At 34.2% G+C, this 19,793-nt stretch overlaps 1 protein-coding gene across 4 annotated transcripts in view; it reads left to right on the top strand.

Moving 5' to 3' along the window:
* LOC128244669 (low-density lipoprotein receptor-related protein 2-like) overlaps positions 1 to 19,793 on the top strand; it is a 91,448-nt gene that overhangs the window by 19,319 nt on the left and 52,336 nt on the right. For all 4 annotated transcript variants that reach the window (XM_052962693.1, XM_052962691.1, XM_052962692.1 and 1 more), the window contains 2 exons: positions 14,276 to 14,792; positions 16,717 to 16,915. In XM_052962693.1, coding sequence (XP_052818653.1) covers positions 14,630 to 14,792; positions 16,717 to 16,915 — 362 coding nt within the window. In that variant the 5' untranslated portion in view covers positions 14,276 to 14,629. The remainder of the gene's footprint in view (positions 1 to 14,275; positions 14,793 to 16,716; positions 16,916 to 19,793) is intronic.

Raw genomic sequence — 19,793 nt, forward strand, 5'->3', positions numbered from 1 at the left:
TAGTTTTGTAATAACTATTAGGCCCCATTTTTTTATTTATTCTGGAAAAGATATATGATATTTTACTTGTTGTTGTTTTTACCCAAAAATGTGAACATCTTGAAAATTATGCTAGCATTTTCATTTTTGAATTCTTCCAAAATATCTTTTAGGTTAAGAAGCCTTAAAATCAAGTTTTTTACTTGTATCATCAAAAATGAAACAACAACTGGCAGAAAACTTATTTGAACAATATCTAGTAAATCTAAGCCTGAAGTCGATCAATTTATAAGAGCGTTGCCCAACGCTTTACGGTGAAACAGAGCTTTATCTCCCGTACTGTTATATTGTTTAAATAATATAATGAAAACTACAGCGACAAGCCAGGTAGTTGAAAATTCAAATATAAACCCTGTTTAGGAACACAAAGCAATGAAATACGTGTTAACAATATAGAACATAGAACATTATTTTAATATATATATATTTATCATTTTAACAAGCATCTTGTTTACATTATACATTATTTAACCAAATGTTTGTTTTTTGATATCTGACCCTATAAAACGTGAGCGGGTCCCTTTAATACTGCTTTCATGAACATCAAGGTTTCAAAAACTCTTCTTCAATAAAATATCTGAGTTACCTATACGCGGTATATTAAATGGTTCACAAAATAGAATGATACCTTAAATTGATGTTAAAGATATGCCTAATTTAAAGCAGTACTTTTTAGTGCAAATCTTGTATCATGGTTTATCGAACAGGCTTGTATAACCCTCCCGGGCTTTTGTGATTTCCAATATCTAACCCTTGCGTAATTTTAACTTACATAAATCTGTTCCCAATAATGCGCCCATAAAATGCATTGGACATACTATAATCAAAATACATGTTTAGAAATAACCTTTGTTAAAGCGATAATAAAACACGCAAGCAAAAATGCGACAAATCCTTAAATGTTAGCATGATGGAACATTCACTTAAAGTTAAACATATCATAGATTAAAACATGTTATACAATTAACATTAATGTTTTTTTTTTCAGTTATATGATTCTTCAGGATATTTGTTTAACGAGCGTAATATCTGAATGTTCCTTACCTTTGTTAAGATAAATAGTAAGAGAGTGAATTTAAGTGATACTCGTATTTATAATCAATATAACAAACAACTTTTGAGTTGTAAAACTACTAAATAATGCATTTATGGAATAATAGTTCAATGCATGTAATTATAATGCAGAGGAACCCGAAGGGAACAGACCAGGCGGAACTAATTTGGTAAAGAAACAAAGCCAGCAAGTGCCCTTTTTATGAAAATATGGTAAAAAGAATATGCATTGAATACACCAAAGTACACTTCTATTCATATTATTAATACATATGCTGAAATGATTATAAACCGCTTCAAAAATATTGCAAAATGAAAACGAGGCTTAGAATGGTTACATACTACCATAATGTTGTGGCCGAGTCGAGTTTGCAAATATAGATTACTTGATATGGTGCAAACATACATGTATACACATTTGAATTTTAATCTGAAAGCTTGATGTGCCCACAAAATAAGTCCCTTCTAAGAAGCTTCAATGAAAGGGGTACAATATAGGTTCATGTATTATATTCTATTGAAGTGGCCACTAATTTCCACACGTTAAAAGGCGCCCAAGTATTGCAAATATTTTTTAATCAGTGAACACAGATTATATTATTGTTTTTGTCTTGATTATTTACAGTGAATGAACTAAATATAATAAGGCAATCAAATTTTAAAAAATGGCATCAACTTATATTGTGCACCTTTAAAGCTGCATTCTCACATATCAACCTTTTTGACAACTTATTTATTTTTTGTCTGTGAATGAGCATTTTATCGCGCATGTGTCGGGAAAACAATGATATAAAACTGCTGACAAAATATCAGATCGCATTTTATGATATTTACGTTGAAAAAACAGGTTGCATGGCTTAAAGCGTAATATAAACGCTTTAGAAAGTAGAAATATTTGGCAGATTTATAAATAAATTGAGATCTATTATATTGTGATACATCTTGAAGGTTTTGACGTCATAATGAGCTGATTCAGAGACAGTTGTTTTAAAAAATGCCAAACAGGTCAATCTTTGAGAATGCAGCTTTAAGGTCCGACTCGTAGAATACATATTGTTCAACCCACTTAGTGTAGGGTCGTGCACTTGCGTTAACAATACATGAACTCAATATCAAGATCATTAAACCAAAAAAGTTCAACGACAGAAAGGTCATTTAACATTGTATTGATCAAATTGAAGATACAATTTGAAAGGTCATTGTTAATGGTTCGCTACATAAACAATGGTACGCTATAACAGGTAATATAAGCTTGGTTGTTAAATGTTCATCTTTTATAGAAGAAAAAAAAAGCAAATGAAAATTAATTAAGTTTACTAAAGAAATTAGATAACGTCTTGTCAGTTAATTTAAATTTACACAGAGCTTAATAGCTTAAATTGTTGCCATGCTCTTGAGTACGTTCGCTAAGAAAAAAAAACACTGGATATTAACAGTTTAAATTCTATACCATTTCAGATTTTATGTTCATTTTACGACATCTTAAGCATTTCTTTCATTACCCGCCATAATAAAGATCATTTGGCTGCTCTCGTACATAAAAAGCGCCTGATCTTGCCTTATATAACACAAGGGGTTGAAATCCAATATGTCGATATGTACTTTCGGTAAAAATCTGAGTTCTGAAGCAAAGGGCAATGTCTACATACGCTGTCACATTTGCAAACATTTGAAACTAACAACTTTTTAAAAGTTATATTTTAATATGTTACATTTTGTGACAACTAATCAATTGCTAGATTATATATACATCCAAGGTTGTTTTCGAAGAAATATGGCCGAGGTGTTTCGAATGACTTTACCCAATGAATGCCAACTATTAAAGTGACACCCTTATTCAAAATCAATACCAACACATTTAAAACAAACATACATTTTGAGTGATAAGCCTTGAACTACTTACTGAATAATGCATTTATGAAAAATATTAAAGACTACTAACAAAATTGTAACCGTGTATTCAATAGCTGAAAACGCAAAAATATTAAATGATTGGTGAGTGCTAAAACATTTTACTGTTATCTTCTATCGTCTCATTAGGTAGAAATACCGCATTTTCTGCACCTTTCTTTCAAAATAGACACATTATCCTTCATAAAAAACATGATTTTCGACATTTATTCGTTGTTTTGTTTTATTAAAACAATTTTATTAATTGAGGAAAATGTTGTTTGGGAATAAGAGTGCATCTTTAAAACACCTTGAAATAATCGGCTGTTCGGTTCTTTTCTGTTATATATACATGTGTATTCTGGTATGTGTGATCAATTTTGTTGTGATAATTGCAAAGCAGAGCAAGAATCAATGATATAGTAATAGAATTTAAAGTCATTGGAGCAATGTAGATATGGTACATTATTGCTTTAAGCAATAAGCATAGACTGATTGAGATCAATTGGAAAAAGAGTTCGAAAATTAGGCTCACATAACAACATTAGTTCGTTCAAACTTCAATTTAAGTAATGCAAATGTACCCTGGATGGTATGGCTTTGATGTATATAATTAAAGTCATCGGACCGAACGTTTATCATCTAAAACGGGGTTTCTTAAATTTCTTAACCAAACTGAAAATCTAATTTAGATGACCATTGTGAAGGGTTCGGTCAAACGGGTAAGTGAGCAATGGTGTTACAGATTGATGTCTAACACCGAAATCAAAATAAATGTATATGGAACGTTATTTTATTCAATTAAAATTTATCTGAAATTGACGCCTTCTATTTCCTAATTGAAAACGTGTACACGGAAACGTCAAGTTTTAAACATGTTGTTTTTCTTCGTCATGAGGGTAGCAAAGTAAATGAAATGCTTAAAGATGCACTCTTACTCTCAAATGAGATTTTCCACAATTAATAAAGTTGTCTTAATATACCCAAAAGGATGAATAAATGTCGAAAATAATGGTTCTCTACAATGAAAACATACACATGTATAACAGACATATTTTTTTTATGGACAAACCTTTAAATTTTTACTTAATAATGCATTTAATAGCTGAAAACGCACACATCTTAACTGGCTGGTGAGTACTTAAAATATCCTTCACATTAAAGAATCATTGTTTGTATTACAGACATTTATTCATCATTTCCAGTAAATTAAATTAATTGTACTAGTTGTGGTTCATCTTATTTGGGAGTCAGCGTGCAACATTAAAATGGTCCCTGAAAACAGTTGCTAATAGAAACTGGACTGAATCTGTCGGTGATTCCGAAAACACGGTATAGATACGGATGACATTATAGTGATGCAATCCTGTTAAAGACTGTTCGATATTAAACATGTGACGAATATAATCTTCCTTTAACGGTAAAGAAAACTGTTTATACTTGTTCGTATGTACATATGAATAAGGGTTTCTAGTGTAAATTGCGGTATGTTTGTAACTATATTCTAAAGCATATACTATACACTATAAGAAAGTAAGTTGTTTTTTAAAAACAAGAAAACAAAACACACACGCACGCACGCACGCACGCACGCACGCACACACACACACACACACACACACACAACTTTCGTTTGTGAACCATTAAAGATCGAATTGATGGTAATGCTTTCCACCTTAAATACCCGCGGGGAACCATTAAAGAACGAATCTCAACAAATGAAACAAACAAAATTCGATGTTCCGTTGAAATGACTTTTTTTATTTACAAGCGATATCGACATCTTAAGTGCAATGTTATTTATTATCTTATCCGAAATAAAAAAAATGAATTGATGTCAGGGTTTATTATGTTTTTTATTATAGTTATTTAAATGAATCTTACTCAGCACAATTGGCTTACACAAATACGGTCGAACCCCGTAAGCTCGAACTCCTAGGGACACCGGCAAAAATACCTCGAGCCTCCGAACATTCAAGCTAAGCGGGAATGTTAACCTTCAGAATAAAGAAATCGGTCCTTTATTTCCAGTTCGAGCCAAGGAGAGGTTCGAGCCAAGCGAGTTCGAGCCAACGGGGTTTTACTATATAAGCTCTTACGGTTGCAAATGTTAGAGACGTTAGTTCAGACTTTAGATCTCGAAAGTAGATCCATGAATGAACTTATTACGAGTGAAACAATTGTTGCAGCATCCAATTAAACCTGTCACATATTTCAATCAATTTACAATTAACATTACTATTTTTATCCAGCGATATGTGTTTTACCATGTGTATCAGTCGGAATGTGCAAAAGAAGGTGTGGGGTATTGGTTCGAGCCCTACACTCGGTATATACTTTGTGTTCAAAAAAATTAGTAACTATAGGAAACCCATTTGGTAGTTTCATGAGTGGCTACAATAATTGGTATGGATAGGGATTGGGGGCAAATCCATAACTAGGCTGCCATACACCCGTTTACAAATCCAATGGACGCGAAAACAAATGCATGTTTTTCGATATCTGACCCTATAAAACGTGAGCGCGTCCCTTTAATACTGCTTTCATGAACATCAAGGTTTCAACAACTCTTCTTCAACAAATTATCTAAGTTACGAGGCACATTAAATGGCTCTCAAAATAAAATGACTTTAAATTGATGTTAAAGATATGTCATAAAGAGTACCTTTTAAGTGCAAATCGAGTATCATGGTTTATTGAACAAGCTTGTATAACCCTCCCAGGCTTTTGTGATTTCCAGTATTAAACACTTGCGTAATTTTAACTTACATAAATCCGTTCCCAAAAATGAAATTGATGAAATGTTAGTTGGTTTCATACTATTTGAAAACAAGAACATGTGCATTTTTCAGAACATGTGCATTTTTAAGGATTAAGATAAGTAAATGAACCAATAAAATGCATTAGGCATAATATAAACAAAATACATGGTTAGAAATTGATAGGGCTATGTTTAAATTGCATGTATGTTACATCTTTCTACGAGGCAAATTCTAGGTTAGTAGATCTTGCTTTTGCTTTTCAGCACTATGACTTTGTCCTCATGAAATACTTGTGCGTGCCTATTGCGACCATAAAACAAAAACCGCAAGCATAAGCAATGAACTCTTACTCCCAAATAAGATTTACCACAATAAATACACATATTTTAACATACCAAAAAGGATGAGTAAATAATGATGAAAATGGTTCTTATGAAGGATATATTTTTTAATTTGAAAGAAAGGTGCAGCAAACACGGTCATTTCTACCTTATCAGACGATAGTAGATCACAGTAAATATTTTAGCACTCACCAATCATTTAATATTTTTGTGATTTGTGCAATTAAATACACAGTTACAATTTCGTTATCAGTAATTATTATATTTTCCACAAATGCATTATTTAGTAAGTAGTTAAAGGTTTATCAGTTAAATTTATGCTTGTTATTCATGAGGAACATTCACTTCAAGGTAAACATATCATAGATTAGAATATGTTATAACAATAACGCTGTTGTTTTTTCAGTTATATGTTTCATTCGAAATATTAGTGTAACAAGCGTAATGTCTGAATGTTCCTTACATTGGTTAAAAAACAGTAAGAGAGTGAATTAAAGTGATACTCGTATTTATAATCAATAAAACAAACCTATATTTTAAGTTATAACTCTTTTACTTCTTACTAAATAATGCATTTTTGGAAAATATTATTAACTGATAAAAAGATTGTTAACGTTTATTAAATAGCTGGAAACGCACAAATATTAAATGCATGGGGTCCTAAAAGAATTACAGTGGTCAACAAAGTTTCACAAGGCAAAAATACCGTGTTTTTCCAATTAAAAACGGTATCCTTTATAGGAACCATTGTTTTCAACAATTATCCATACTTTTCGGTAAATTAAAACAATTGTATTAATTGTGGAACTTCTTATTTTGGAGTTAGAGTGCATCTGTAAGCAAAACAATACTCGATGTCGCTTTTTTATTTAAGATTGTGCACCAACAAACGCTTCTCCATTCGGAACTCCTCGGCATTTGCTTCGAAAAATAACTCGGATGCATATGAACGGTTTACAATGATAGAAATCGGGTCTTTTTATGTCCGCTGCAAGTAGATCGCGTAGTAATTTAATTTAGCAGTTAAACTTAATGACTTAACTCTTGGAATCTTAATTGAGTTTGCAATAATACACTTCACTGGCAATCAATTTAAACTTAGATCAACAAATACAAGCTAAAACACTACATTTGATTAATTGATATTATCAGAAATTTAACGAACTACTTTTACTGATGTACCGGCAAACGCCTGAGGTGGTTTTCGATCAAAATGACCGAGGAGTTCCGAATGACGCTTCTTCTACAAGGTTGTCCCCCTTTATGCTCTTCTGCGCAAACGGCGTTCATTTCAACAAGTAGATAAAACCCTGAAGCAAAAGTGCAATGTCACCGAGATCCCTAAACGCCAATCTGACATGCACGATTCAACCCATTTTCTTAAGGAATCTTAAATGGGTCGCAAAGAGTGATATTTTATACCAATAATCCTCACGTACAGGTTTGTACTGGGTTTCAAATTTCTATACAAGGGTCTTGTGATAAAGAATACCTTATGGTACGGTACTGGCGCTTACGTAATTTAAGCTTACTTAACTGTTTCCAAATAAAAACAGAAATGTAACATTAAGTGATGCTGATTTATTAATAGAAAATTGTACATCGGTTTCAGCAATCGTGTGCGAAATGGCTTTTCATACTAACTTCTTTGCAACACGTGATACCAACAACCGATAAAAAACAATATTTCATAGGTCAAATACTAGTTTACTGCAGATTCAACACTTATGTTATTTAAAAATGTCTGGACGATGAGTCTCGTTTTTTAGCCGAAATACCCATAAAAATATAAACAATTAGTGTTTAAGGTAAATAGAACATCAACAGTAATAAAAACGCAACATTAACTACCCGATTTGTGAAATTGCAATGTGTTGTTGAAAGATATGTGTGTGCTGTTATGCTATCAAGCCGATAAGAAAGCTCAATTAGTAGGGCTTCTAACTCATAGCCCGGGGGTCAGTGGTTCGAGTCAGCCACTCCGTATATATTTTGTGTCAACAGGTAAAATGTAATTATATAAACCGAAGGTCAGTGGTTCGAGCCAGACACTCCGCATATATTTTGTGTCAACAGGTAAAATGTAATTATATAAACCGAAGGTCAGTGGTTCGAGCCAGACACTCCGCATATATTTTGTGTCAACAGGTAAAATGTAATTATATAAACCGAAGGTCAGTGGTTCGAGCCAGACACTCCGCATATATTTTGTGTCAACAGGTAAAATGTAATTATATAAACCGAAGGTCAGTGGTTCGAGCCAGACACTCCGCATATATTTTGTGTCAACAGGTAAAATGTAATTATATAAACCGAAGGTCAGTGGTTCGAGCCAGACACTCCGCATATATTTTGTGTCAACAGGTAAAATGTAATTATATAAACCGAAGGTCAGTGGTTCGAGCCAGACACTCCGCATATATTTTGTGTCAACAGGTAAAATGTAATTATATAAACCGAAGGTCAGTGGTTCGAGCCAGACACTCCGCATATATTTTGTGTCAACAGGTAAAATGTAATTATATAAACCGGGGGTCAGTGGTTCGAGCCAGACACTCCGCATATATTTTGTGTCAACAGGTAAAATGTAATTATATAAACCGAGGGTCAGTGGTTCGAGTCAGCCACTCCGTATATATTTTGTGTCAACAGGTAAAATGTAATTATATAAACCGAAGGTCAGTGGTTCGAGTCAGCCACTCCGTATATATTTTGTGTCAACAGGTAAAATGTAATTATATAAACCGAAGGTCAGTGGTTCGAGCCAGACACTCCGCATATATTTTGTGTCAACAGGTAAAATGTAATTATATAAACCGAAGGTCAGTGGTTCGAGCCAGACACTCCGCATATATTTTGTGTCAACAGGTAAAATGTAATTATATAAACCGAAGGTCAGTGGTTCGAGCCAGACACTCCGCATATATTTTGTGTCAACAGGTAAAATGTAATTATATAAACCGAAGGTCAGTGGTTCGAGCCAGACACTCCGCATATATTTTGTGTCAACAGGTAAAATGTAATTATATAAACCGAAGGTCAGTGGTTCGAGCCAGACACTCCGCATATATTTTGTGTCAACAGGTAAAATGTAATTATATAAACCGAAGGTCAGTGGTTCGAGCCAGACACTCCGCATATATTTTGTGTCAACAGGTAAAATGTAATTATATAAACCGAAGGTCAGTGGTTCGAGCCAGACACTCCGCATATATTTTGTGTCAACAGGTAAAATGTAATTATATAAACCGGGGGTCAGTGGTTCGAGCCAGACACTCCGCATATATTTTGTGTCAACAGGTAAAATGTAATTATATAAACCGAGGGTCAGTGGTTCGAGCCAGACACTCCGCATATATTTTGTGTCAACAGGTAAAATGTAATTATATAAACCGGGGGTCAGTGGTTCGAGCCAGACACTCCGCATATATTTTGTGTCAACAGGTAAAATGTAATTATATGAACCGAAGGTCAGTGGTTCGAGCCAAACACTCCGCATATACTTTGTGTCAACAGGTAAAATGTAATTATATGAACCGAGGGTCAGAGGTTCGAGCCAAACACTCCGCATATACTTTGTGTCAACAGGTAAAATGTAATTATATGAACCGAGGGTCAGTGGTTCGAGCCAAACATTCCGCATATACTTTGTGTCAACAGGTAAAATGTAATTATATGAACCGAAGGTCAGTGGTTCGAGCCAAACACTCCGCATATATTTTGTGTCAACAGGTAAAATGTAATTATATGAACCGAGGGTCAGTGGTTCGAGCCAAACACTCCGCATATATTTTGTGTCAACAGGTAAAATGTAATTATATGAACCGAGGGTCAGTGGTTCGAGCCAAACACTCCGCATATACTTTGAGTCAACAGGTAAAATGTAATTATATGAACCGAGGGTCAGTGGTTCGAGCCAAACACTCCGCATATATTTTGTGTCAACAGGTAAAATGTAATTATATGAACCGAGGGTCAGTGGTTCGAGCCAAACGCTCCGCATATACTTTGTGTCAACTGGCCCCAATTTCTCGAAAATTCTTAAGTCCCTTATAACAGGATTAAGCTAATCTCACTATTTTTGTTGTTCTATAAAATGTGTTAAATTTATTTCTTCAATTTAAAAAAAAAATTATGTAGGCATTATCTGTATGATTATCAGAATAAACCATTTTTCATTGATCAAAATCCATTTTCAGTATGTATTTTGGCTAATTGAATTAAGCGACTTAAGCCTGTTAAGCTTAAGAACTTTTGAGAAATTGGGGCCAGGTAAAATGTAATTATATGAACCGAGGGTCAGTGGTTCGAGCCAAACACTCCGCATATATTTTGTGTCAACAGGTAAAATGTAATTATATGAACCGAGGGTCAGTGGTTCGAGCCAAACACTCCGCATATACTTTGTGTCAACGGGAAAATGTAATTATATGAACCGAGGGTCAGTGGTTCGAGCCAAACACTCCGCATATATTTTGTGTCAACATAAATCTGTGCCCAAATATAGTTTAAGGAGAACCGCTATTGATTTCATAATATTTGAAAACAGAAAATGTGGATTAAATAGTATTTAAATGCCCCAATAAAAAGCATAGGGCGTAATATTGAACAAACAGAAGATATTTAAAAAAAAAAAGCTTTGCACATAAGGCTGTGTTTAAAATCTTACATTTGTTTAAAGATGCACTCTTACTCTCAAATAAGATTTGTCACAATTAATACAATTATTTAAATATACCAAAACGGATGAATAAATATCGAAAGCAATTGTTTCTTTAAGGATACCGTGTTTAATTTAAGGGAAAGGTGCAGAAAACACGATAATTCTACCTTATGAGACGAAAGTAGATCAGAGTTAATATTTTAGCATTCACCAATCATTAAATATTTTTGCATTTTCAGCTATTAAATACAAAGTTACAATCTTGTTATCAGTAGTTGATAATTTCCACAAATGCATTATTTAGTAAGTAGTTAAAGGTTTATCACTCAAATTTATGTTTGTTATACATGTGTTTGAATTGATTTTGAATAAGAGGGTCACTTTTATACTTCCATAGAATCTCAAAAAGAATGCTACTGTATAGGGCGCTGTAATATATGTTTAAACAAGGAACTTCGGAAACTAAAGAAATACGCCAAAAAACCCCAGTTTTATAGTTTATTCACGTCTCATATGTACACAACATGACAATTCATAAAATACAAATATCTAAGAATTCAGTGCACATCCATTCATAAAATTGAAATACAGGATACTAAAAACTCATATCTCGGCATTGTTGATAAAAGATAAAAACAATTGTCTATCCTAAAAACTTAATCTTATTAACATGACTCATTTAACCTAAGAAACTATTATACATTTCAAAGGAGTATCACTTAACTACTTGTACAAAGTATTGGAACGGATAGCGGTTAATTTAACAAGTTCTGTATTTGAGAGTAAAAAAATACACTTATGTACATCATCCATGTTAAAGATGCGCTATTACTCAATTTACCAATTAATACAATTGTTTAAATATCGAAAACTACGGTTCTTATGAAGGATTTAAGGTTTAATTTGAAAGTAATGTGCAGAAAATACGGTATTTCTACCTTATGAGACTATAGCAAATTACTGTAAATCTTTTAGCACTCACCAATCATTTAAAAAAATCGATTTTCAGTTATTAAATACACTGTTACAATCTTGTTATCAGCAATTTATATTTTCCATAAATGCATTATTTAGTAAGAAGTTAATGATTTAACACTCAAATTTATGTTTGTTATACATGTATATGTATTGATTTTGAATAAGAGTGTCACTTTAACGACCCCAACAACACGTATATCATGCATGATGAAATTGAGGTAAAAGGCCGAATATCAACTCGACCAGACCCTGTATATATATCTTGCAGCAAGTAGTACTATTCACGAAAATGTATAGGTGTTTTCAGTTTAATTTGGTAAAGTGTCTAATTCAGCGCAGAAACGTGTTTAATTTCATTATGTTTGCATTCATAACACATCACGAAGTTTGTCTGTGAAACGGTATTCACGAAGTTTGTCTGTGAAACGGTATTCACGAAGTTTGTCTGTGAAACGGTATTCATACATGACGAACAAACACCGTTTTTAATTACAATATTTTATCTAACAATTTAACAAAGTTGGGAGCAAGCCAGCGGCTTATTTTGAAATGCTCTACTTCTTTGCACGACTCTTTTCAGAAAGAAAAACATAAAGTCGAACTTCGCTATATCGAACTCATTTATCTCGATGTACTTGATGTGTCAAACATTCTGAAAATATGTTTGGTTGAGTTATACACTTTTTATATTACGGTTATATCGAATGTCCATTATCTCGAAGTATTTCCCGAGGGTCCCAACGACTTCGAGATAGCGAGTTTTGACTGTATACGTTTAACAATTTGATAGATTGCTGAGGAAGCCGACGGCTTTTATTAAAATGCTCTCCATCTTTGCACGAGTCTTATCAAATAAACATATCTATTGTCAACATTTTGTTAGACTTTGTGATTTTCATTCGGCATTGCTTACATTGTTTGCCTCACGTAAACTGTTATGGTTTATGCGCATCGTTTAACATGTCATAAATTAAACATGCATTATCACGTTTCTATGTAATACTATATGTACAGTCATATACAGCCTTACATTAAGATTCGCCTTGACATTGCTCTGTTGACGCGCATTCGGACATACCCAGCACATGAACGTGATTTGCATGTAATATACATGTTTGTTAGTTTAAACATTACAGTCGAACCTCGTTGGCTCGAACTCGCTTGGCTCGAATTGCTCGTTGGCTCGAACTTGATGTAAAACACAGATTTCTTTAAACTGAATGTAAGCATTCTCTCGCTTGGCTCGATATTTTTGAGGCTCGAGGTATGTTCGCTGGTCGCTGGGAGTTCGAGCCAACGAGGTTCGACTGTATATATTTTACGATTGGGAAGAAAGTTATGATAACTTATACTAAGTCACTTTCGTTGGCACGATATTGCGCGATGGTGTGGTCTTGTGTTGTGGGGAAAACCTGGGTACGGGGAGCAAAACCAATTATCGGTCTTGGTGACCACAAACCAAACTCACCAGTGTGTGTATACCACGTGCTAAATTACGTCATATATGCTACGTTAGAAGGGCAAAATTTTGTTAAAATAAAGACTTAAATTAAAGATAACTTTTCTTTTACTACACCATTTTAAATGAAACAAAGGGCAGTCTATGCCGCTTAAAGAGCCCCGCCTTCGTTTTATTACCGGAGTTCGATAAAATGATTAGTTCCATCAAACACTTCGACAAACCTGTTTCAAAAAAAATGTTTTGACAGTGCTCCGTCAGACGGCCGTATTGTGAAAAGGTTTGTCGAAGTGTTTTAAGAAACTAAACTCTCAATCCAACTCAGGTAAAAGTCCGAATGCGGGGCTCTGTAAGTGACTTCGACTGCGCTATGTTCCATTTAAAATGGTGAACAAATAGGAAAGTTATCTTTGTTTAAAGTCTTCATTCGAAGCAAAATATTGCCTTCCGACGTAGCATTTACGACGCAATTTATCACGTGGTATACACACTGCTCACATGTTGTTCAGTTTTAAAATTTGCAAAGTGTGAGTGCCCGGATGTTTACATTTGATAGAATGAAAAAATAAATATGTGAAACATTTCAGTATATATTCGTTCTATAGACAAGTATCTATTTAAGAAAAACAAAAAAACAAACATCGAGAGCTGAATATGAGGATCTCCTAAATTTAAATGCATCACCAATAATGTTTTGTATTCATTTCCGATATAAACAGTTAAACGTTTACCAGAGTTTGATAGAGTTTAGTTTCTTAAAACAATTCGACAAACCTTTTCACAATTCAGCCGTCTGACGGAGCACTGCCAAAACATTATTTTGGAAACAAGCTTGTCGATTTATTTATGAAACTAACCTTCTTTCCAAACTCAGGTAATAAAACGAAGGCGGGGCTCTTAAAGCGGCATAGACTGCCCTTTGTTCCATTTAAAATGGTGTAGTAAAAAAGTTATCTTTGATGTAAGTCTTCATTTAAAGAAAAAAGGTTGCCTTCCGAAATAGCATATAATTATGACGTATTTTATCACGTGGTATACACACACTGATGCTATACTACCCCGTAACGTACAGGTTCTTATTTTTTTCCAGAAATCCGTAGGTTCACTGGTGCATGGTTAGATTGCTTCCCAAAGAACCAACAACTGAACCCTACATCAGCAAAGAACATGATCAACGACTGCTCATTGGTACTCGCAACGTAGACGACCCGAGAAGTAGAACATTTCTTAAATGAGGCTACAGTTACAGTGACAATTGCTTTTAAATCACGCTATTAAAGTTCCTGGAACCGCAACGGCAGTGCCCGGAAACAAAAGAAAGAAAACGGAAAAGGACACGTCAATACGACCACTAATAGAGTAAACATTTTTACAGAAGATTTTTTCGCCGTATAATATCAGTCCCCATAGTGACAATAATTTAAATCCTTAAGGTGTGTGTTTTATGAGACCGAAGACAATGCAAGTTCCTGCTAGGAAATGTTTGACAGCTGTCTTGCTGGTCAGTTGCTGGACACTGACCGCTGGTCAAGTAACTTCCACTACGAAGGCGCCAACAGTGACCACAACGGCCGCAGGTGACCCGAATGCCACCGTATACCCGAAGGGTGAGTGGATTGGTGTTATTTGTTTTGTAGATATGTGCATATAAAACTTGAATGACCTGTCGATCAACTTTCCTGGGCCCCGGTATATTTTAATGGATTACATCCATTGTATTTTTACTTTTAACAATTATTATATCAACTAAGATTTGATTAAAAACGGTGAGCAGCAGGCCAAAAATAACATTAGTAAGCCATTTGTTAATGCTTTTATGTTTGCATATCTTTAACGCAGCACTCTCACAGATTCACCATTTTGACATTTTTTTTTGTCTTGGAATGAGACAATGTTTGTGTAAATATCTGCAAACAAGAAATAAAAGACTGCTGACAGAGACTCAGATCGCAGATATTCATATTTCCGTCCAAACATTAATATTTTAGGAAAAAAGCGTTACTAACGGATTAAGAAAAGTGCATGAAACATCAATTTTTGAAGTTAAATATAAAAATCTGCCATCTATTTTTTTGTCAGAAGTCTTATATGTCTGGTTTCCATGCATGTTCGCACAAATTGGCTCGTTTAAAGAAAGAAATAAAACAGCTGTCATAACGTTTAATCTGTGAGAGTGCAGCTTTAAAGGGACTATCTCATAAGTGCATTGACTGGAGTGGCGGGGGTTCGCATTCCACTTAAACAAGTATATTTCTCAATACTTTAAGTGTATTTTCTTTTGCAATTTTAGTAACAAAGAGAAAAAAAAGTTATAATATTTTTTTGGATGCATTGCCGGACAAAATGATGCCAAAACCACAGGCGGCAGTTGCGTTGAAATAACCCACCCTATGGCCACACCCCGCTTTAAAACCACAGTCATTTTTTCAATACCAAAATTAATTGAAACATGATCATCTATCAAAAAACCTTAAATATCAACCAAAAATTCCAAGAAAAAACCCCACCCAAAATACTTAAATTCTATTCAAAGGTTGACAAGATCCTCGTACGCACGATGGTGTTTTCGTAATGCTCGTTACTAACTTAGTTTTTAACTTTCTTCTCAACATATAATAAAGTTTCAGAAAAAATACAACGTTAATACACTTCCATCAACAAAATTGATATATTAGGCACAAAGTCCAAAAACTCCTATGAAGGCAATTCATAATCACAATCGGATTCTGTTCCAACAGAATTTTGTTCGTTTCGTCAATTAAAACAAATGACAGGGCGTGAAAACTGCCACAGGCAACACAGCACAAGGTAAGAACCTACGCAGCTTTAAGAGCCCCGCCTTTATTTCATTTCTGGAGTTTGATAAGGTGATTAGTTTCCCCGAACACCTCGATAAACCTGTTTCCAAAGTAATGTTTTGACAGTGCTCCATCAGGCGGCAGTTTTGTGAAAAGGTGTGTCGAAGTGTTTTAAGAAACTAAACTCTCAATCAAACTCTGGTAAAAGACCGAAGGCGGGGTTATTTAAGCGGCATTAACTGCCCTCTGTTTCATTTAAAATGGAGAAAAATAGTAAAGTTATCTTTGTTTAAAGTTTTCATTTAAAGCCAAATGTTGCCTTCCGACGTAGGATTTTTGACGTAATTTAGCACGTGGTATACACATACTGAATGCAGCAGTGCGTATAAGTGTATCGGGATGTCTCTGACGATGCAACAGGAACTGCCATTTCAAACAGCGTCACCGGCAACATAATTAATACTCGTACATTTGCCATTAGAATAACAACCACTGATCCCAAACTTCTATTTGATTAGCCATCACCTCTTCAACAACAAACGCACATTAACAACAACATCTATTACGAAAACAACATAATAATGCAGCATTAAAATGCTAGTAAAATATTCATAGAACGGATGTTTTTAGATGAAGATAAAACTGATATATGCTTCAACATATTGACGTAATGAAAGAAAACAACAACAAAAATACTTTTTAACCTGAACACTTTTTTTACTAATTTTTACAGAGCGGGGATTGATTTTCACAACCTACGACGACTACAGCTCTGATTTCGCCCATCTACGCCACCTCCCCATGATGCCGGGTTACCAGAACTGGAGTGGTGGGGTTCCAGGCGTGGCCTTTACCAACATCTACATCAAGTTTTTAAGTATTGATGTCGACTTCCATGAAAAGATGGTCTATATGTATGATGAACATTACAAGTAAGTGGCTCAGTGTTTTTGTACTTGCGTATGTACTTTTATATAAGCAGCAGCATTTTAATATTTATGCAAAAAGCTGCAGAAACAAGCTCAGTAGCAAAAAGTTATAGAAGAACAGCACAAAACTAGCTGCACTTTTCACAGAATGACTGTTTTTACTTTTTTGTCTTGGAATAGACTGCTGACAAAAGCGCAGATCGCAGTTTTCATATTTACGTTCGAAATTTAATGTTTTATGGCTAAAATGAGGCTATGAGGTTTTCGGTTTAAAGCTGCACTCTCACAGATTGAACGTTTTGACAACTTTTATTATTTTTTGTCTTGAAACGAGCCATTTTTTGCGAAAATCTATGGAAACCAGTTATTTAAGACTGCTGACAAAAAAATAGATCGCAGATTTTTATATTTAAGTTCAAAAATTGATGTTTTACGCATTTTTCTTAAACCGTTAGCAACGGTTTAAGCCATAAAACATTAATTTATGAACTGAAATATGAAAATCTACGTTATGATTTTTATCAGCAATCATATATCATTGGTTTGCAGATATTTACACAAAAAATTGCTCTTTCCAAGACAAAAAACAAAACAAAAAAAGTTGTAAAAACGGTATATCTGTGAGAGTGCAGCTTTAAAACATCACTTTTTGAACGTTAATATGAAAACCTGCCATCTGGTCATTTGTCAGCAGTCTTATAACACTGGAAACCAGTGGAATCTTACATAAAAATGGCTGATTCCAAGACAAAAGAATAAAAAATTTGGTCAAACGGTCAATCTGTGAGAATGCAGTTAAGGAATGTAATAATGTGTACTATGAATAACTGACATATTCTACCAGCCGTTGTGAACGTTTGAAACAGACATAAGATATGTTTTGAGTTATTACTGCTGGAGATTGTCCAAGCTTCTTAGCTTGGTAGACATATTCAGTGCCTAACTTAACAGTCTCATGGCTGAAATTATCAATGCTTTTATAATAAAAATTATTGGAAAGTATCCCGTGTTACACATCCATGTTAAACCAATACCTTGTTAAATAAAATGATAGGTTGTGTAAATATTGAAAAAAACATTTACCTTAAAACCTTAAAGCTGCACTCTCACAGATTGAACGTTTTGACAACTTTTTTTTGTCTTGGAACGAGCCGATTTTTGCGAAAATGCATGGAAACCAGTTATATAAGACTGCTGACAAAAATTAGATCGCAGATTTTTATATCCAAGTGCAAAAATTGATGTTTTAAGCATTTTTCTTAATCGAACGGAAATATGAAAATCTGCGATCTGATCTTTTGTCAGCAATCTTTTATCACTGGTTTGCAGATATTTACACAAAAATTTGCTCTTTCCAAGACAGAAAATAAAAATTGCTAAAACGGTAAATCTGTGAGAGTGTAGCTTTAAAGCGTAAGTAACGCTTTTAGCCATAACACATCAACTTTGGAACGTATGAAAACTGCGATCTGATCTTTTGTTGGCAGTCTTGTATCACTGGTTTCAATACATTTACGGAAAAAATGACTCATTCCAAGACAAAAAAAAATGTCAAAACGGTCAATCTGTGAGATTGCAGCTTTTAATTGTTTTAAGGAGTATAATATACAGCTTTGTGCTCCAAACCAGGGTTTTTGCGTTAATGGTTGACTCTGGATCTTTGTCTGTGTTTTCAATGTATTATTATACTTTAACTTCAGGGACGTATATTACAAAAACGCGATTTACTTTTTGAGCTTACAAAACACACGCACATGTCTAACACAGATATAGAACTATAACCATGACACGGATAATACTAGTTGTTTTGTGAACCGTTTAAAAACACCCAGATAGTGTCTTCGTAAAGGTTAGAGTCTATTAAGTAATTTCTTCGTGAATAAGTTACCTAAGGAAGCGGAGCGACCGCGGTTTCTTATTCACGAAGAAATAACTTAATAAATTCTAACCGACTAAGTGTTAGCCCCTCCCAAATTGCATCAGTTTTAAAACTAATCCATGCGCCTGTCAAAAAGTCCTGTCAATCACTGCATGGCGGGTCAATGCGATAGCGAAATGGCAGATCTCGCTGACAATGTAGAGCAAACACTAAGCTTGTTTGGGCTTAATATTCAGGGCATGTTCTAAAATAAATGAGAAATAAGATGCTGGCCTCACAAGAGAGGCGCTTAGTCGTATCTGTCAAAATTTAGAAAACCCAATTTATTTATTTTACTGAGAACAAAGGCTATATTATATGAACAAGTTTTCCAATCTGAACATGCATCTTGTTTAATTAATCTTTTGATAACAGGTAATCTTACAATTTATAAAGTACTACGGAAATTTGTAATATGCATTGATACTTTAAACCTTAGCAAAGCCAATGATGAGATCATAATACTATCATCGTAGGGCATTTGATAAATTACTATATATTGTACATAACATTGATAACTGGAACTTTTGTAATACGGTTTGTTTGGTCATATTCAAATCATACGCATCAATAGAGGAGTAGTGAGGGTAAATCTAGTTGTGTAGATATCCGCTACTTATCCAGGAGGTCGTGGGTACGGGCCTCATCTGAGTCATATGTTATATTGGCCTCACTTAAAGATCCTCTGTATTGATTGGTCACAGTAGTTTGAAGGGAATGAACTCCTGCTTTGGTGGCATATGACCTTTAAAGAAATTAGTGACATTTAATCCAAAAATATAAACAAAAATTCTCCAGTTTAACCAAGAGGTCAAAGGGGTTATTGCATGCTAGATAGTCGGTTGGAGTGACCCCTTTGATAAATCTGAAGAATTTAGGCCTAAAAAAATGTCTGTTTCGGGTAACCCGACCCAGCTTTAAAAATGTGCCGACCCTAACAATTTTTTTCCGTTTCTGAGCAAA

The sequence above is a fragment of the Mya arenaria genome, chromosome 8 (genome assembly GCF_026914265.1).
Source record: "Mya arenaria isolate MELC-2E11 chromosome 8, ASM2691426v1".
NCBI classification, from domain to species: domain Eukaryota; kingdom Metazoa; phylum Mollusca; class Bivalvia; order Myida; family Myidae; genus Mya; species Mya arenaria.